Source organism: Solenopsis invicta, chromosome 6, assembly GCF_016802725.1.
Source record: "Solenopsis invicta isolate M01_SB chromosome 6, UNIL_Sinv_3.0, whole genome shotgun sequence".
NCBI lineage: Eukaryota > Metazoa > Arthropoda > Insecta > Hymenoptera > Formicidae > Solenopsis > Solenopsis invicta.
The window spans coordinates 211,892-233,915 of record NC_052669.1 but is presented as its reverse complement, the minus strand read 5'-3'; the positions used below and the strand labels follow the sequence as shown (position 1 = coordinate 233,915).

Genomic DNA, 22,024 nt, shown 5'->3' with positions numbered 1-22,024 from the left:
ACCTCAGCCAGGGTTTGAACCTGGGACTTCTCGACCTCTATGAAGCTAGCAAAACCAAAACGGCAGAATCAAATAAAACTTAGTGGAATATTTAGTACTCATTTTGTACTAATTTGTACCATAAAAAATAATTTTGTACCCCATGCCGTTTCGAAGAAACTCGTGGTCCTGCTAGGTTCATATGAAACCAGCAGAAAAAAAAAATTTTTTTTTTTTTTAATGAAAATAAAGTAGATATAATTAGTACTGATTTTATACTAATTTGTACCACTCCAAATAAATTAATAATATAAGTTTAATTAATATAATCAGCTTCAAAACAATTTGCACCTCTATATTCTAGACCAGCTCCAAGAATAAAGTACTTTTTACTCTCAGCAGAATCGAACGACACTACTTTTACTCGATGAGTAATAATTTATACTACCAAAATGTGCAATTTAAGAATTTGTACCCTTGCCATTTTTCTCAAAATCACCCTTAACACTTGATGATCTCAAGAGTAAAGTCCTCTTTTCCCTTAGCAGAACCAAACGACACTATTTTTGCTCAATGCTTAATAATTTGTACTACCAAAATATGCAATTTAAGAATTTGTACCCCTGCCATTTTCTCAAAACTATCCCAAACTCTTGAGAACCTCAAAAATAAATATATAGTTTATACCAGTAAAGATAATTTTGTACTCTGTGCCATTGGAAAAAATAGTACCAAAAGAGAAAGAGAGAGAGAGAGAGAGAAAAACAGCTTACATATTTAAACGGCAAAAATGTATACAAATTTTATAATGCATAAACTCTCAAACTTCAAATTTCGATAAATCATATTTTGTGTACATTATTATGTATCAAGGAAATACAGTGTCGTTTGATTCTGCTAAAAGAAAAAAATACTTTACTCTTGAGGTCATCAAGTATTAAGGGTGATTTTGAAAAAAATGGCAAGGGTACAAATTCTTAAATTGCACACTTTGCTAGTAGAAATTATTACGCATCGATTAAAAATAGTGTCGTTCGATTCTGCTAAGAGAAAAGAGTACTTTACTCTACAGGTCATCAAGATTCAAGGGTGGTTTTGAGAAAAATGGCAAGGGTACAAATTCTTAAATTGCACATTTTGGTAGTATAAATTATTACTCATCGAGTAAACGTAGTGTCGTTCGATTCTGCTGAGGGAAAAAAGTACTTTATTCTTGGAGCTGGTCTAGAATATAGAGGTGTAAATTGTTTTGAAGCTGATTATATTAATTAAACTTATATTATTAATTTATTTGGAGTGGTACAAATTAGTACAAAATCAGTACTAATTATATCTACTTTATTTTTATTAAAAAAAAAAAAAAAGAATTTTTTTTTTGTTCTGCTGGCTTCATATGAACCTAGCAGGACCACGAGATTCTTCGAAACGGCATGGGATACAAAATTATTTTTTATGGTACAAATTAGTACAAAATGAGTACTAAATATTCCACTAAGTTTTATTTGATTCTGCCGATTTGGTTTTGTTAGCTTCATAGAGGTGACTTCTCGACTTTTCAACAGCGGTGTCTTAGCCAACTCGACCACTGAGGCATTGATTTTCAATTTAATATCGTGATATTACTATTTCTCGTTCAACTTAGAAGTGTGTTTTAAGACCGAAAAGTTATTCGGCAAGCAGTTTCGTTGTCTTGAAAAATGCATATAAAATTAAATAATAAATATTAGCGCCAAAATCTAGTTTTGACCTATAAAGCTCTTTGTTTAATTTTTATATTTATAACTTCTATTTCATTTAAAAATTTTTGCACTGCCTCATAATTTGTGTCAAATTGAATACTCTGTGGCAAACTTGGTGAGTTGTCTCGGTGTCTCCCTATTATATCACATCATTTCTCGTAGAATTATATATATTCTTTTTCTTAAATTGTTAGTTTTGTTAGTTGACGCTGGAATGTTAAACCAGGATGTCAATAATGAATGGACATAGACTCACAGCAAACAATTCCTTCACTATGGAGTTTTAATAGATACCAAATTTTTGTTATTTGGCGATAAATAAGTGAAAAGATGGAAACATTTTTATTTCAATTCTCTCTCACATATTTCTGTCAATAAATTGGATTTATCTAATGTGGCACGATTGATCGTTTTACAGATTGTCGTTTCCCTCCGGTCACTCATCCTTCTCGGCCTACACCATGATCTATCTTGCAGTAAGTAGTCTCGAATTGTATCATTGATTTATTATTCGAGTACGAGCCAGATCGTAATTCAACCGACTTAATACGAGTGCGTCAGTTCGCGGACGATTTTTAGAATCTTCGGCTATAAGGATCAATTTACATATTTTAACATTCATTATATTGAATTTGATTATAGCTTAATCTTCCAAACGAAGCCATGTCCAAGGTTGAGAATTAACACGTTACTTGTCATTATCATTACAGTTACTTTTTTAGTAGCTCATTTTTTTTGTCACTGTAACGGTAATATAATTGCATTATTTCAGTAACGGTAACGAATTGAACAATTTTGAGTTCAAAATCATCATATTTAAAAAATTTGTAAACAAAATTGAGGATGCGGACGAGTATAAATTTCGTTGTACTTATTTATAAATTTAATGAAAACTAAAATGTTTGATTTTCATTATTAGCATTAAAAAATTTTTTTGTTATTTTTGTGGTATTGTGAATTTAAAATACAAATTAATAGTTTTTATTAGTATTTTAATAAAAAAAAACATTAGGGAAATAAATTTTTATTTAATTTGACCTCGTATTAGTATTAAAAAAATAACGAATAAAGTAAGGAATTATTTTTTAAATACGATAACGATCACGAGTTACTTTTAAAAAATAACTGCCAACTTTGATCAAATCAATACATATTAGGGTGATCACAAAATGAATATTAAATTAAATTTAAATTGTTTGATTTTCTATCAATATATAATATTATAATAAATTTAGTACCGAATTATCTAAATTATAGAATTATAGAATCTGCTAAATATAGTTTAAGTTTCTTTCTCTCGTTTCTCGTAAAACTTTTAATTCGCGATGTATCACTTTTGTTATTTTATATTAAAATGGGATTAGAGAACAAGTTTTTTTTTATTCTGTTTAATCAAAATTTTATCTGCTTATCAATTACGTTTTTAATTTATAAAATTGATAATAATCGAATAATCAAATTTGTGGTATTGTTTAGATGTATCTTCAATTAAGGATAAAGTGGAAGGGCAGTAAACTGCTTAGACACTTCTTGCAACTTTTGTGCTTGCTCATGGCCTGGTTTACCGCGATGACACGAATCTCCAATTATAAACATCATTGGAGTGACGTGCTCGCCGGATCCATCCTCGGTACAATTAGCGCTTTAGTGATGGTAAGCCAATTATATCATTCTACTTTCAGAAGCTGATATATATGTGCATATGTTACGGTTAATTTAATTAATACGGACATTATACATAATGACCGGCTAATATGCATAATAACCGCTGGTTTTGGTAAATTTGAATAATGAAAGCAAAAATGTTTAAATTAATCAAAATAATAACCGGTTATGCATAATGTCTATGGACAAGTAGACAATATGATTAATGAATTAAAAGACTGAAAATGTTTATATATATAAAAAAAGAGGGGGGGGGGTAGTGTGTTTTTCACAATCTTAACTTGTTATTTATTGTTAGCATGCTACACCACGACTACTCCAATGGTTTCATAACAATTTGTGTTGTTTATAATTTGTCCTATGGTTCTCTCTTATTTTCCTATATTATTATTAATACTATTAATATTATATAATAAAAGAATAAAGAAATTTTTCATGAAATTGTAACGAATTTTCAATTTTATAATGAATTTTTAATTACAAGTAAAAATTGCAGATATTCTATATTGTTCAATTAACAACATTTAATTAAAACTAATGAAAAAACAATGTTAAAAAAGGCCGTTTTTCGCTTATTAATGGAAACATAAAAAGCAGTCAATTTTACAGATTTCGATCTGCTGAATGGTGCTATTAGTTTTCATTAAAAATGTGGGGAACATTGTCATTTTTCATGTTAAAATCCTATTTTTTACCCTCTTCGTAATGTATGATTTTCATTATGAATGAGTTATTTCATGTGAAACTTATACAAACGTATACAAAGGTTTCTGATATTGTTGAACAAAAATCTAATAAATAAGAATTTGAAAAAAAAAAGATACAAATTAAAACATGTCATTTGATCATTGTTTTCGCTGTCATCAATTGTAATTTAATAATTAAGTTGTAAAAATCCTTAATCGCAAATAAATGAGATTATCTCGTGTGGTTATGGGAATGCCGTTATGAAAATAATGAATATTTTTTTACGTTTCCGTTAATGGGCAAAAACTACTGCCTCTTTTTACCATTGTTCTTTGAGAAAATCCCTGGTCAAAATGTTCTGAAGATATAAAATTCAATAAAATATTATCGATATTTCATCAGAATTTTATTAAATCGTCATTAAAATTTTTCCACCAAGGTTTTAAAAATTAATCTCTTTAAAATAATCGAGACTTTTATGTTATTTTCTTAGGTACACTGCATAGCAAACCTCTTTAAGGAGCAGAAAGAGAGACGCTGCTCCATAGAGAAACACCGATCTACCGATTACGAAGCGGAAGTTGGTGTCACTGGTACACAGGTGAATAATGGCACTGGTAATCGTAATTGTTGACCTAACGAGCTCGCTCTTTGCTTGTTGATTGCAACAAGACCGTAACTGTCTTCTAGTTGTCCCCGGAAAACTAAAAAAAGGTTCCTGGATTTCTTATAAAACATCAAATGAAATTAGATCTCGTTCGACGTTCGACTGCGTCTTCAGGACAGTCTTCTTCAGCCAGAAGTTTGTAGTGCTCGACAAGTTCTAAACCTTCAAGAAATACTTTTCTAATTTCGAGACAGTAAATCATTTTACACTATTTTGGAACCGTTTCTTAATTACACCATATTTCTACCGTACTTTTTTCTTAAATTACAAGATTTGAGCTTCGTCGATGCTGCTACGGATTCATGAGAAGGAGAAGTAAGAAGAGGTAGAGTGCAATGTATAGCTAAAGCTTGCGAATATCTCCTATTTTTTGTTGAGCTTTGTGATTTATTATGTGAACGTATGGAACGCGATGCACTTTAGTTACAGCGAGAAGCAATAATTCTTTTACTTTGTGCCTTTATCTCTTTGCCTTTAGTAATGCTTGAAGAATAGATGTGTGTTTCTAGAAGCCTATACTTGTGTCACATCCTTCATGAAAAGAATCATATGTGTGCGTGTGTGCGTACGCGTATGTGCGTGTACTAGAGAAAATTATATATATATATATATATCGCAAAGAATCAGTTTGTTAAATAGAAATGAAAAAGATTATTTTTGTAGTCGGTATTTACAGAGTTTTAGATAATAGTGATTATGTATTTATTACTTATTGCGACATATTTATTTTTAATCTGACAAATAGGGTGCTTTCAATTCTTTTACGCTTAACGTAACGCAGACCGATCGTCCACTGAATATTCTATTATGAGTAATAGAAATTCGCTAATTAGAAATTACAATTTTATGTTATATTAATGCACGGTTTGTCCAAAAACTTCCGAGACTACTGGTTTAAAATATAAATAGAAAAAATTGTAAAAACTTTCTTTTACTTGTCATGTTTTACAGTTTCCTTGTAATTCAATACAACGATTACAACGTTCATATAACTTGGAAACTTTTTTTTTATAGAGGGTTTCTTTTGAAATTCTCTTTAATTCTCGCGTCATATTAACTTGGATATCCTCTAAATAGTCGTAGTGTGTTCCTCCTTTATATGAATGAGTTCCGGAAACAGAAAAAAGTCATATAGAGCTAATCAGCTGAATATGGAAAGTGATGAAAGGAAGCACAGGAATTTGTTTTCGTGTTAAAAACTGGGTCACGATTCCAGCCATGTGGGCGGCAAAAAAAATCTTTTTTCTTCCATTGGTCTGGTCAAACACATTGAATCCTTTTGCGAAGCTGATCCAATATATCCAGATAGAAGTAAGAGTTTACAGTGCACACGGGAACAATTTCTTGTAAATAAGGTTTTGAACAGAGCGACTCTCGGCCCTCTTTGAATCCTTTAAATCACTCAAACACTTAAATATTTATCACCGTAAGCATTTTTCATATCCTCGAACGTTTTCGTAACTGTTTTTCCAATTTTTAAATTATGTTAATCATTGTTCTTTTTATTTCACAATTACTTTTATAATACACCAAAAACTTCGATAGTCTCGTTCTCAGCACAGAATAATGATAGTCAGCTAAATCTAACGTACATTTACAAAGAAATGATATTACTAAAAATTTCACAAGTCTCCTATGGATGAAGCAACTAGTGTGTCTCGAAAAAATTCAGTCCTGAATTTTTTGGACAGACCGTGTATATATTTTTATCATTATTCATTTATATATCATTGTTCACTTTGTTATTCGAATAGTTCGCTTGTTCAGTACGATAATCGAAATGTGTTCAGTATATTCGAAAGAATTTTGAATGTACTCTGAGAAGACGATCCTTTTTCTTTTATACAATCTTTCAATTTTATAAAATCCATCATGTTTTACATGTATTGGTCTATTCTGCAGAGCAGATAAATCGTAATAAAATCGTAGCCAGTTAAGATGCACTCGAATAGTAAAAGAGATGTTGGAAAGAGATGACGATAACATTTAAGATTTAAATCGATCTCGATCTCGCTCTATAAATATGTTGTGCGGATTTAACGCGAATTATCTACGCGCACATTACCAACAATTATAAATTATCTAGTGTAGATTCTGGTGAAAATTTTTCTCATTTGTTATATAACTTTTCTAAAATTTCTGTAAAAATTTTATGAGATTTTTAAAGAATTTTTCAAATTTTTGAACAAATTGGAATATTTTTTAGAAATAATTTGAAAAAATTGGAATATTTTTCAGATCTTTTCTAAAATTCAATATCTGAAATTTTTTATTAAAGATATTTAAACTAATTTGAATTATTAGACACATTTCTAATACAGGATTTTAATACTGTATTGTAATGTACAATTATTTTATTCATTTTAATTTAGATCCCAATGTTGGGGATTCAAAGCATCACCTTATTATCGTTTCGTTAAAATACACATAGTTGAGCAATATAATGCTTCATCTTTTATTCTATCCAGTATAATTTCTTAATTCCAAGAGATAGAATGTACTTTCCATTGGAATCCAATGCGATTCCATTATAAAAGACTTTTTTCAAAGCGATTACGGAAGAATATGAACAAATCTACAATTTTTCTAGAAATCTTTATGTACATATATTTATGAATTCTAGTATGTTTTAAAAATTTCTTGTTCTATAATTTCAGGAAAAAAAACTTACAAAATCTGAAATCTATACATACATATATGAAAAAGTCTACATCTTTTCTGAAAGTTTTCATATATGTGAATTCTGATATATTCTAAGTATTTTATTTCTTATAAAATTTAGAGATTTCTTATAAAATTTAAAAAAATATGAAAAAAATGTAGACAAAAATCTACATTGTTTTTACAAATCTTTATATATGTGATGAAATTTAATATATTTTAAGATTTCTCATTTTATTATTTTTAATTATTTCAAATTATTTTTAATAAAAATTTTAAAACTCTAAAACAATTAAAGAACTTTTTTCTTTAATTTTCATAAATTTAAAAAATACAAAAATTTTTAGAAAAATTTTCACCAAAGAAAATATCACACTTGTATCACTCATGATCTTACTTTATAATGTTCGAAAGCCATTCATTATATCTTTATCCCACAAATAAAAGATAAAATAAGATTCATTAGGATGAATTTTATTTATATGATATTGATTATTTACATTTGATTGATACAATAAATACTTAAATTCAAACATCAGAAATACGAATTTTTCAAGATTTTTAAAATCTTATTCTGTTTCTCTTTTTTTAATATACTTTTAAAGCATTTTTAATGAAAAAGGTTAATTAAAATATTTCAAAATAAAATTTAAAAATTACGATGAGTATCCTGCTCGTTATTTTAAATAAAAACTATTCGATTTGTTAATGTAAGTCAAGAACGAGCAAGAAATTAACGGATATTAGTTAAAAAAAGATTTAATTTATAGCTATAACCAATAGTAAAATATTTAATCTATAGATGTCACACAAAATATAGTAAAACAAGTTAATTTATAAAGGGACAAGGACCTGTCCCCGACAATCTCTGGTCACTGATTTTAATAAAATTTTATAGATGTGTAGTATTCATTCATATAATTACTACAGTACAGTAAAGCCACAGAATCCACTATTTAGATATTCTTGAAAAAATGATGATAAAATATTTGTAACAGTTCGGTACTTCAGTACCGTTACGAAAGCGCTGTTATTGAGTTAGCGGCACAGCATCCCTAATAAGATGTTCACTACTACGCTCGGAGTGCCAGATTCGATTCCTGAAGCTTTATTACATTTATATTTTATATTTTTAAATTGTTATATCCAGTTTTTAAACTGTTTTTGTTATTTATTTAATATAAAATATGATTATTTAAAAAAATCAAGGAATTTAAAAATGTTCTATTATTAATTAAATTAAAATTTTTCAAAAACAAAAATATATTTGCAATAACAATTTAACCACTTATTTGGATATTCTTAAAACAGTCATTGTTAATTTTTAACATTTCCTTATAAACTTCTGACCAGTTTACATTTGTACATAGTAATTTATCATCACGACTATTTGCAACAATATAATTTTAGTAATATTCGATTGTTGGGGATAATAGTTCGGATCAGAAAACATTTTTTTGTCTCAAGAGGTAATTGACGATCATATCACTTACGATGATAAAAGAGAGAGGAAAATAACTCCGATGTGAGAAACTATTAGAATATTTAATTATTGTCAAATGTAGATTTCATGGATATTAGTGTGCATGTTAATCTGATCTGTTTTCGTGTATTGCTTTATGTTTTCTATGTTTAATTTTTATTATTCGTTAATAGTTTTATTATGTTTTTCCAATTGAAGACTAACAATAAGTAAAACGTGTTTCGCTATATTATTTGTTATATCATAGTTACAGATTAAATATTTTTAACTAACATTAATTTGTTGCTAGTTCTTGGCCTACCTCAATTAGTTTTTTTTTTTTTAATAAAGTTTAGTTTAAAAGAATCAATAAATATTTATTGCTTTAATACTTAAGCGGGTACCTGATTTTTAATGATAATGGTCGCGTGGGGGTCAATTTGACTCATATTTTAATTTATTTACATTTTATATATAAACAAAATTTTTTATTTTTATTTATAAGTAATTATAAAATGATACATATTTTAAGCATGAAATAATAATTCGCAAGAATTAGAAATATAAAAAAGCTATATATTTTTAAAAATATTTCTTTACGCAATATTTTGACTAATAAATTCAAAGCTTTCAAATTAATCAATAAATGCAGGCACTTAAAATTATCAAATAAATTTCAGTTATCATTACACTTGAAGTACAAGAATAAATAGAAAAATATATGAGTATTATTTAAATAACATAGTTGTTTAAAGCTAATAATAATTCAGAAAGTGACGTAATATTGTATTATATTATTTTATAAGTACATGATTAGTACATGAACCTCGTATATTAATTTTTTAGAGGATATTATTCCAAAAATCCTGAAAATATTGATCAACATTTTTTATATTATTAAAAAAATATTTAGATATAACAATTATCATTTATTTATTAAAAATGAAATTTATCAATGTAGAAAATAAAATATATATTTATATCGAAAAAATTAAAAGAAAAATAAAAATTATCTAAAAAAATGAAAATTAAAAATAAATTTTTAAGTAATGCGCTGAATTGCGCGGTAAGTTACGTATTTAGTTGCCTGGGGGTCAAATTGATCCAAGATATAAAAGAATTGCTGCTTATAGCTAAAATATTCGAGCTATTGATATTATTTGGTAAAAGTTTAGATCAAAATGTAGAAGGAAAATATTGCAAACAAAAGTGAAACGGAGAAATATTTATTTGTGCGTCTGGATTAATCTTGACCCCTACGCATCCGCTTAAGTATTAAATAACAATATTGTATTCTATAGTAAATTATATTATATATAAATTGTATTAAATAATAGAGTTTCGAAGACGATTTACCTCTGATTTTAATGAAACTTTATCAAAAGTTTTATTTAGGATTAAAATGGAAGCTCTTAAAGGGATTTTTTGCGAATCATATGATAAAACTAGTTTTTAAGACAAAATAAAAATATATAAAAAATATTAACCTTGTTAACCTCGTTAACCTTTAAAAAATAGAAAGGTTTATTTATTATTTTTTAATTACTATTTCACACGGGTTTTTAATTTTTCACACGAAACGAGGGTCACCCCCCTCCCCCACACGCCCCTCTCCCCTATGTTAAGGGGTGAAAAGAGATATAATTGTACTGCTCTACATAGGTTTTCGTCTTTTCGCTTCGACGACGAGCGATAAAAAAGGTTAAAGACCTTGACCGTTTCGAAGATCAAATTTCTCATTCCAACAATTAGGACATTAATTATTATGATCTGCGAAATAAATTCGTATTAATCTTTTTTAGTCCATTTAATTTTTGCTAGGACAATTCATTTACTTTCAATTTCGATAAATTTATTACCAGGTCATTTTTTAAATATTGGTTGATTACAAGAAGAGATGAAGAGAGATAGATTCTAATATTTAGGAATAACTGCCATAGGTCAACTTTCTATATGACTCTTTACGACATTAATTGCGTAAATATAGTGAAAATATATATTCCTCGATAGAAAAATTTTAATGAAGTTTTAATAAAATTTTGATGAAATTTCAATGATACTTAGTTGAATTTTACATTTATTTGGGAACATTTTGATCAGTGATTTCATTGAAATAAAATTTCAAAAAATTCATTACAACTTCAATAAAATGTCATTAACTTAACTGTTAATACAGTTAAGTTAATGACATTTGTCATAACAGTTTATGACATCTGTCATAAACTATAACTGTTAATACAGAGTATGTACACTTTTTCATTGTAATTTTATAAAAATTTATTATAATTTTAACTAAATGTAATTAATTTGTTATTACTATAGTTAAAAAAACTGCTTTGTTTAAATTGCTGAAAAAAACGAGAAAAATTTTGATTTGCGAAAAATTCTATTTGGTAGTAACTGACATACTACCTAATTTTTTATATCCATTATATTATGATCCAGAAAGTTATGTAATCATATTTTTGCGAAAATATTTATTTTCTTCTATTTCCTGTCCATCTCATGGATCGGAGTGTAGCGACAGACTCAAAAACAAGTGTAATAAGCTAGGGTTAATTAATCACATATCGTAAAACAGAATGATTTTAACACTTTTCAATTATTTAATTTTATAACGTACTCATATTTCTGTTTTCACAAAAAATTGTAAAATTAATTACGTTTTCCATCACAGTAGTAAATATTAGTACGTTATAAAATTTTTTTAATTTTGAAAAGTGTTTCGAACTCATTCCTTTTACGCGGTGTTTTGATAATATATACGTATTCATAACGTATTTATTGTAATTCCTTCAAGATAATATATTTTTTAATAACGTCTTTGACGCACAAAAGTCCAAAAGACGTTATAAAGATATTTCTTGAACGTCTTTTGGGCGTCTTTACATCTTTCAGACTTGTGGGATATAATATATTAACTTTAACTCCAATTAAATGTAGGCAATCATGTCTTTACGGGAAAAAGCGAATGGTTTACAAACGCACATGAATTTTTTCAATGAATTTTTCTACCCTTGCAAAAAAACTGAAAAAATTCGCGGAAAAATTGGAAAAAAACCCCGGTTTCTTTCCAAGTCTTTAAAACTATAGTTATTTCGAAATATCTGCATTTTTTTTGTTACGCTTTCACATAAAAAATTCGTTACAACTTCAATAAAATTTCCTTATTTTTTCATTAAATAGTATTAATAATTTTTCATTAAAATTTTATTACATTTTTATTAGTCTTTAAAATATCATCCATTTCTTATTAATTAGGTGTAGAAATCTTTTTAGTGAAATAGAATTAAAATGTCATTGTATATAAATTGAAATATCACTTTTAATGAAAAACGTCTTTAAATTGAAATTTCATTAAAATTTTTATATCAGTGTATGTAATCGTAATCCTGAAATATATTTAATTAATGTAATCTAATATATGGTATATGGTGCTTTATAGTTCTAACTAAGTATACGACAGTGATTCGTCATAATTTAATTGAAAGTATTCGATAGTAATGACATACAAAATCCAGATGTTTGGACATGCCACATGTATTTTATTTATTTTATGACAAATTGTATTTATACACATCAGCTTATGTATATAAATTTCGCGCGCGTGCATGTGATGTGATGTGATGTGTGTGTGTGTGTGTGTGTGTGTGTGTGTACAGGGTGTCCAAAAAATATCGGAGCTTCTTAATATTTCGGAAACTAAGCATTTCCGAAAGAAATATTCCATACAAAAGTTGTAGAGTTTTTAAAGTCACGTATTAGACAAAAATGTCAGTGTGATCTAGTTGTTACGGACAAAAAACCGAATGCCGGATATGTAGTTATTACTGGGAGTATTACTGCTCACATAGTTAGTGACTACGAGCGAATTACACGGCGGATATTATACCCTTGTGGTTATTACTAGGAGTATTACTGTTCATGTAATAATTACTGTCAACAGATTACATAGCAATTATTATACCTTTGATTGTCTATATATATATATATATATATATATATATATATATATATATATAATAAATATATATATATATATATATATATATATATATATATATATATATAATATAGAAGCTGCTGCCGATGAATCGCAAGTTAAATACGTACTGTACACTGTATACACTGTGTTATATATGTATTAAAGAGATATTAAAATTATAATAATATATATATTACAGAAATATGAAATGTATTAAATTGTTTAAAGTTATATAATTATTGTTAATTTAAAAACATTGTAAACAATCCAAAATTGGATGGATTTTTGCAGGTTTAATAATCATATTTGATCAAATTTGAATCGCAATTTTTAATCCTGTCCAAATAATCTGCTTAAATGTGAAATAATATATCGTGTGGAGGCTGCTTGGATTTTGTTCAGCATCAGCAAATAAATATTCAGATCTGCTTGGATTTATACATTTTGTATGTACGCGCGTACGTGTGTGTCAGCAGAGATAAAGACTCCGTGATTTGTCACTCCATATTAGAGGAAAGTAAGGCAAAACAGGATGACAAGTTAAGACGAGGTATCGCACGATTCGAATGAAGGAATCACTATCGAATATACGCGTTATATGTGGTTGGTTTTGCAAAGCGTTCAAATAATCTAGTTTATTTGCGTTCAAATAATCTATTTTTGAAAAAGTTCTCGACATTTCGTTAGTAAATAAGCTGTTTTTTAATGAATGTATGGTCTCTCAGCGTGATAACTGCATAGGTTTTAAAGGTTCCCGTTCTCTACCAACTTTGACCATTTTAATTATTTTTCTCTCCTGTAATAAAATATATAAGTAATCAATAAATTCTTTTTATAATAACCTAAGCCCTAGCATACTGTATTTACATATATGGTACTAATTGTAAGTAGCGTGCTTTATTCTCTTCACTATGCTCTCCATATACGTAGACCGATTTGGTTTCTCTCAGTGAATAGAGTATATATGAATTTGTATAAAAAGTAAATGTTCAAATTGCTGTCCGCCAACACTATGACAATGCGTCAATCTATAGAAACTTCAAATTTATGCATTTACTCTAAATATACAAACATATACACGCGCAAATGCACATTTGAAAATTTGAAAGTAATTTTTACGTAACCTTAATAGCACTAGCCAAAGTCACATTAATATTTTTGTCTAATGCGCCACTTTAAATTCTACAACTTTTGCCTGAAACAATTTTTTCAAATGTTTAGTTTCCATTAACATTAGGAAATTTCAGCACTTTTCCAACACTTTGTGTGTGCGTGCGTGCGTGCGTGCGTGCGTGCGTGCGTGCGTGCGTGTGCGTGTGCGTGTGTGTAGTCTTGATGTACTTTATATGTTGGCATTATACTAATTATTCAATTGTTATTTCGGTTTGAGCAAAGTTGAAAAAAATTTTGGTAATAAAATTGTAATTATTTAATTAAATTGAAGCTTAATTAATTTAGATAATTTTTTATATGAGGTCTGCCCCGAAAGTGTCCGACCCTGTACTGCAAGAGAAAGAATTAATCTTGGTCAATATTGATGATGTCTCTTTTAAAATACTCCCTATTGAAAGCCATAACTTTCTCCTAGCGATACTGCTACTTCTTAAAATCAGTTTTCGGAATAGCCAACAGTCTCGTCACATTTTGTTTTGTATCCTCTGTCTTCAAATCTTTTTCATCATCGGTAATGACTATAATGAGTCTCTTGAACATTTCAGGATTGTTTCTGATTAACTGTAAGTTGTCCTGAGCAACTTCCATTCGATAATCTTTCTGATTTTTTATTAGCAGCCGAATGGAACAAATTTTGTTTAGTTATTATAAAATGCGACGCTCACTAGTTTAGATTTACACAACTGTATTGTTATTGATCTTGCCACTTGTTAGAGGCACTCATGAATGTTTCTCTTTCCTGTGTGATACCTGTTTTTTACAATAGCACACCTAGATACAAAGATGTATTTATAGGTCAGATGCCTTTTGAACAGAACTCGTATATATTTTTATATATTTTTTATTTATATTTATTTTAATATTTACTAAAACATTTACTTGAATATTTATAATAGTAACTATTTTTTAAACAATAAAAGTTTGTAATAAATTGGCTTTTACACGAACATCTTTTTTACATCCAAAAAAACAATCATTTTCAATCTTCAAAATAAGTACCTTCTTTGAATGCGTATAATCATACTATTTTTATTTAAACAACACTATCTCAAGAGTATTAGGCTAAAATGTATTTAAAAATTTTAAAAAGTTGTAATTTTTTAAGTAAAAAAGCTCATTTTTTTCCAAGTTAACATGTTCACGACTTTTTTAAATGTTAACATTAAATTTTTTTATGTTAAAATTAAATTTTTTACTACAACGTCACTGTTTTATTTTTTTAAAAGTTCAAACTATACCATAATTTTTTTAAGTTAATATAACCATTACTATTAATTTGATAACATTTTTCAAACAGTTTGAGCCATTTTGAACCAGAGTGACCATTGTGTAACTTTTATGAAGTGTAACCATAAAGAGTTAAAGTTGAAAAATTTATTGGACATTCTATTTAATATTAAGTCTATAGTTAGTACAATGTAGGCTATTAACATTTATTATGAATTATATCAATTCGGTCGATCAATTGTTTCTCTTTATTTATATGATAATATACACATGATAGATTATATATTTGTAAAGAAATAGTATAAATAAAACTGAAAATCTTGAATGGGATTATATTGCTTAAGATCGAAATGTTTACATAATTAATATATTTATTTTATAATTTGCGATCTAATTTTTAGTGAGCTGAACTTTATACATTTGTCAAACGTACATCGAAATATATATATTATGATATCATATTGTATTATGATTCCTGTAAAAACATTAATTACACACGAAACTCGTCTCATTGTCATTTCTTTTATATTGTATTTTATATTAAAAATCATATTCGCGAAGCCCCACAAACATTACTAGTAAATGCTGTATAGTGCAAATAAATTATTGAGTTATGAATCACGCATCGTATTGTGTCCTTAATTTACATTCACACCTTTGAAAAAAGCGTTCCTGCCGACTACTGCGATCGTCGTGGGATAAGCCAAATTGTAAAGCCAGCGCACCTTTCACTGTTACTTGTGATTAATGTTTAAACGAGTCGTTTAGTCGATTTAGTATAGTTGTGTTCATCACTGTGATAGAATTTCTATACACATGACGGCTATACAATATAACTCGAATCAGACCTGACCTTCCAATTGCAACGATCATTTTTACAAGTTAAACAAAAACCAGTGTTGTGTTATGTATTTGTATGAATAACTGTGGTTTATTAGTCTAACAACTTTTTACAAGCTTGCAGATTTGTGGAGAACGATATTGATGCTAGCTTGCTTTCTCGTGGTTGACTGACTGCTCCTGCCGATCCTTTATCCTCGCATCCTGCTACGGTATCGCGCTCCAATTTGCTTTAACATCTTATTTCCTAAACTTAGCATTTCTATTTTCTATTTTCGTGTAATATGTAACACAACGATTATCTTAAAATTAATAAATATGTGAGAATGTTAAATGTTGTAAACTAGAAGATTATAACAAATCAAAAAAGAAGAATTGTATTTACGATAATTTCAACGATAAAAATATAAAAAGAAAATTAGTATTTTCTTTGCTAATTTTTATTAATTCGTCGTTCTGTTAACCGAATTTTTATTTATAGCTTTATACTACAATATTTTGTGTGTGTGAAGCTGGCACATCATTTGGTGGAAAATCACTAAACATTGACAGTTCTGGATTTATTTTCAATAGTTCTACAGTTCCTGATAGATAAAACAAATAGTTCTGGCCTTTAAAGCGAAAAAAACGCATAGGACAAAGTGAGGTGCCAGGTTCACGCAGCACCTCAGTTTGTCCTACATTTTCCAGACCGAATTCTTGTAGGATTTTAAAAGATCTATAGTTCTAGATAAGTTCTAGAAAGAGTTCCAGCGTTTAACATAGTTTATTTTTTTTTTTTTTAATTATTATAAAACATTTATGTTATAATATTATATAATAGAGTTCCGTGTACGAAAAAATATTTTTCCTACAGTTCTCAACATATTAAAGCGCGTTCCGAAGAGTTCCGGGCGATTCCGATATCAGTTAATTAACAAAAAATTAATAACTCCCGAAACAGCCGATTTTCCGCACATATAGGTGAGGTGCTGGTCTTTTTCGAAGAGTTCTGTGTACGAAAAAATATTTTTCCTACAGTTCTCAACATATTAAAGCGCGTTCCGAAGAGTTCCGGGCGATTCCGATATTAGTTAATTAACAAAAAATTAATAACTCCCGAAAAAGCCGATTTTCCGCACATATAGGTGAGGTGCTGGACTTTTTCGAAGAGTTCTGTGTACGAAAAAATATTTTTCCTACAGTTCTCAACATACCAAAGCGCGTTCCGAAGAGTTCCGGGCGATTCCAATATTAGTTAATTAACAAAAATTAATAACTGCCAAAAAAACCGATTTTCCGCACATATAGGTGAGGTGCTGGTCTTTTTCGAAGAGTTCTGTGTACGAAAAAATATTTTTCCTACAGTTCTCAACATACCAAAGCGCGTTCCGAAGAGTTCCGGGCGATTCCGATATTAGTTAATTAACAAAAAATTAATAACTCCCGAAAAAGCCGATTTTCCGCACATATAGGTGAGGTGCTGGACTTTTTCAAAGAGTTCTGTGTACGAAAAAATATTTTTCCTACAGTTCTCAACATACCAAAGCGCGTTCCGAAGAGTACCGGGCGATTCCGATATTAGTTAATTAACAAAAAATTAATAACTCCCGAAAAAGCCGATTTTCCGCACATATAGGTGAGGTGCTGGTCCTTTTCGAAGAGTTCTGTGTACGAAAAAATATTTTTCCTACAGTTCTCAACATACCAAAGCGCGTTCCGAAGAGTTCCGGGCGATTCCGATATTAGTTAATTAACAAAAAATTAATAACTCCCGAAAAAGCCGATTTTCCGCACATATAGGTGAGGTGCTGGACTTTTTCGAAGAGTTCTGTGTACGAAAAAATATTTTTCCTACAGTTCTCAACATACCAAAGCGCGTTCCGAAGAGTTCCGGGCGATTCCGATATTAGTTAATTAACAAAAAATTAATAACTCCCGAAAAAGCCGATTTTCCGCACATATAGGTGAGGGGTTGGTCTTTTTCGAAGAGTTCTGTGTACGAAAAAATATTTTTCCTACAGTTCTCAACATATTAAAGGGCGTTCCGAAGAGTTCCGGGCGATTCCGATATTAGTTAATTAACAAAAAATTAATAACTCCCGAAAAAGCCGATTTTCCGCACATATAGGTGAGGTGCTGGACTTTTTCGAAGAGTTCTGTGTACGAAAAAATATTTTTCCTACAGTTCTCAACATACCAAAGCGCGTTCCGAAGAGTTCCGGGCGATTCCGATATTAGTTAATTAACAAAAAATTAATAACTCCCGAAAAAGCCGATTTTCCGCACATATAGGTGAGGTGCTGGACTTTTTCAAAGAGTTCTGTGTACGAAAAAATATTTTTCCTACAGTTCTCAACATACCAAAGCGCGTTCCGAAGAGTACCGGGCGATTCCGATATTAGTTAATTAACAAAAAATTAATAACTCCCGAAAAAGCCGATTTTCCGCACATATAGGTGAGGTGCTGGTCCTTTTCGAAGAGTTCTGTGTACGAAAAAATATTTTTCCTACAGTTCTCAACATACCAAAGCGCGTTCCGAAGAGTTCCGGGCGATTCCGATATTAGTTAATTAACAAAAAATTAATAACTCCCGAAAAAGCCGATTTTCCGCACATATAGGTGAGGTGCTGGTCTTTTTCGAAGAGTTCTGTGTACGAAAAAATATTTTTCCTACAGTTCTCAACATATTAAAGCGCGTTCCGAAGAGTTCCGGGCGATTCCGATATTAGTTAATTAACAAAAAATTAATAACTCCCGAAAAAGCCGATTTTCCGCACATATAGGTGAGGTGCTGGACTTTTTCGAAGAGTTCTGTGTACGAAAAAATATTTTTCCTACAGTTCTCAACATACCAAAGCGCGTTCCGAAGAGTTCCGGGCGATTCCGATATTAGTTAATTAACAAAAAATTAATAACTCCCGAAAAAGCCGATTTTCCGCACATATAGGTGAGGTGCTGGTCTTTTTCGAAGAGTTCTGTGTACGAAAAAATATTTTTCCTACAGTTCTCAACATATTAAAGCGCGTTCCGAAGAGTTCCGGGCGATTCCGATATTAGTTAATTAACAAAAAATTAATAACTCCCGAAAAAGCCGATTTTCCGCACATATAGGTGAGGTGCTGGACTTTTTCGAAGAGTTCTGTGTACGAAAAAATATTTTTCCTACAGTTCTCAACATACCAAAGCGCGTTCCGAAGAGTTCCGGGCGATTCCAATATTAGTTAATTAACAAAAATTAATAACTGCCAAAAAAACCGATTTTCCGCACATATAGGTGAGGTGCTGGTCTTTTTCGAAGAGTTCTGTGTACGAAAAAATATTTTTCCTACAGTTCTCAACATACCAAAGCGCGTTCCGAAGAGTTCCGGGCGATTCCGATATTAGTTAATTAACAAAAAATTAATAACTCCCGAAAAAGCCGATTTTCCGCACATATAGGTGAGGTGCTGGACTTTTTCAAAGAGTTCTGTGTACGAAAAAATATTTTTCCTACAATTCTCAACATACCAAAGCGCGTTCCGAAGAGTACCGGGCGATTCCGATATTAGTTAATTAACAAAAAATTAATAACTCCCGAAAAAGCCGATTTTCCGCACATATAGGTGAGGTGCTGGTCTTTTTCGAAGAGTTCTGTGTACGAAAAAATATTTTTCCTACAGTTCTCAACATATTAAAGCGCGTTCCGAAGAGTTCCGGGCGATTCCGATATTAGTTAATTAACAAAAAATTAATAACTCCCGAAACAGCCGATTTTCCGCACATATAGGTGAGGTGCTGGTCTTTTTCGAAGAGTTCTGTGTACGAAAAAATATTTTTCCTACAGTTCTCAACATATTAAAGCGCGTTCCGAAGAGTTCCGGGCGATTCCGATATCAGTTAATTAACAAAAAATTAATAACTCCCGAAAAAGCCGATTTTCCGCACATATAGGTGAGGTGCTGGACTTTTTCGAAGAGTTCTGTGTACGAAAAAATATTTTTCCTACAGTTCTCAACATACCAAAGCGCGTTCCGAAGAGTTCCGGGCGATTCCAATATTAGTTAATTAACAAAAATTAATAACTGCCAAAAAAACCGATTTTCCGCACATATAGGTGAGGTGCTGGTCTTTTTCGAAGAGTTCTGTGTACGAAAAAATATTTTTCCTACAGTTCTCAACATACCAAAGCGCGTTCCGAAGAGTTCCGGGCGATTCCGATATTAGTTAATTAACAAAAAATTAATAACTCCCGAAAAAGCCGATTTTCCGCACATATAGGTGAGGTGCTGGACTTTTTCAAAGAGTTCTGTGTACGAAAAAATATTTTTCCTACAATTCTCAACATACCAAAGCGCGTTCCGAAGAGTACCGGGCGATTCCGATATTAGTTAATTAACAAAAAATTAATAACTCCCGAAAAAGCCGATTTTCCGCACATATAGGTGAGGTGCTGGTCTTTTTCGAAGAGTTCTGTGTACGAAAAAATATTTTTCCTACAGTTCTCAACATATTAAAGCGCGTTCCGAAGAGTTCCGGGCGATTGCATAATTTATTAGTTAATAATAAATTGTTAACTCCCGCCAAATACGTATTTTCTCATATATGGGTGAGACGCTGGTCTTTATTCGAGAGTTCTGTGTACCATAAAATATTTTTTCAATAGTTCTTAACGTAACAAAGCGCCTTCCGAAGAGTTCCGGTCGATTGCATAATTTATTATTAACTAATAAATATTATTAACTAATAAATTATGCAATCGACCGGAACTCTTCGGAAGGCGCTTTGTTACATTAAGAACTATTGGAAAAATATTTTTTTGTACACGGAACTCTCGAATAAAGACCAGCGTCTCACCCATATATGACAAAATACGTATTTGTCGGGAGTTAACAATTTATTATTAACTAATAAATTATGCAATCGCCCGGAACTCTTCGGAACGCGCTTTAATATGTTGAGAACTGTAGGAAAAATATTTTTTCGTACACAGAACTCTTCGAAAAAGACCAGCACCTCACCTATATGTGCGGAAAATCGGTTTTTTGGCAGTTATTAATTTTTTGTTAATTAACTAATATCGGAATCGCCCGGAACTCTTTGGAACGCGCTTTGGTATGTTGAGAACTGTAGGAAAAATATTTTTTCGTACATGGAACTCTATTATGTAATATTATAACATAAATGTTTTATAATTTAAAAAAAAAATAAACTATGTTAAACGCTGGAACTCTTTCTAGAACTCATCTAGAACTATAGATCTTTTAAAATCCTACAAGAATTCGGTCTGGAAAATGACGCAGCACAAACTGAGGTGCTGCGTGAACCTGGCACCTCACTTTGTCCTATGCGTTTTTTTCGCTTTAAAGGCCAGAACTATTTGTTTTATCTATCAGGAACTGTAGAACTATTGAAAATAAACTCAGAACTGTCAATGTTTAGTGATTTTCCACCAAGTGATGTGCCAGCTTCACACACACCAATACTTTTTATTACTGAATGGCATTATGTAATAATGCTGAGAACTATGAAAACTTGGTATAAAAGATTGGTACCAACTCTTCGATAATCTTAATATTTTCGGAGAAAAAGCTTCAGGAATATACAGGGCTATTTTGGTGCGTCCAGGTTTATGTAAAGCCCTTTTATATCAATCCCTTAAATAAAAAGATTCGAATACTTTGTGAAGAAAACATTTTATAAAAAAATACTTTAGGACAAAAATTGTATTGTCTGAAGGGGGACAAATAATGGTTGATCAATTAAAAAAAAATTATTTTTGAAAGTTATATGAAGGTAATTGTCATTTTTAAAAGTAAAATACTTCTTACATAATAATTCCTCTATTATTTTTTATATAAAAGTATTAAGATAGAATTATCAAAAAATCATTAGTTTATGAAATATTTTACATTTTTGTCTGGTATATTTCGACCTAAAATGTAAACTATCTAGTAAACTATTTGATAATGCTGGATAA

General features: G+C 29.8%; 1 protein-coding gene across 4 annotated transcripts in view; it reads left to right on the top strand.

Moving 5' to 3' along the window:
- Positions 1 to 22,024, top strand: part of LOC105205186 (putative phosphatidate phosphatase) — a 55,570-nt gene that overhangs the window by 25,618 nt on the left and 7,928 nt on the right. For 3 of the 4 annotated variants that reach the window (XM_011174477.3, XM_039450974.1, XM_026139812.2), the window contains exons 5-7: positions 2,137 to 2,194; positions 3,195 to 3,371; positions 4,564 to 4,671. In XM_011174477.3, coding sequence (XP_011172779.1) covers positions 2,137 to 2,194; positions 3,195 to 3,371; positions 4,564 to 4,671 — 343 coding nt within the window. Of the gene's footprint in view, positions 1 to 2,136; positions 2,195 to 3,194; positions 3,372 to 4,563; positions 4,672 to 4,760; positions 6,681 to 22,024 lie in introns of those variants that run through there. The other variant, XM_026139811.2, reaches the window with a different exon arrangement.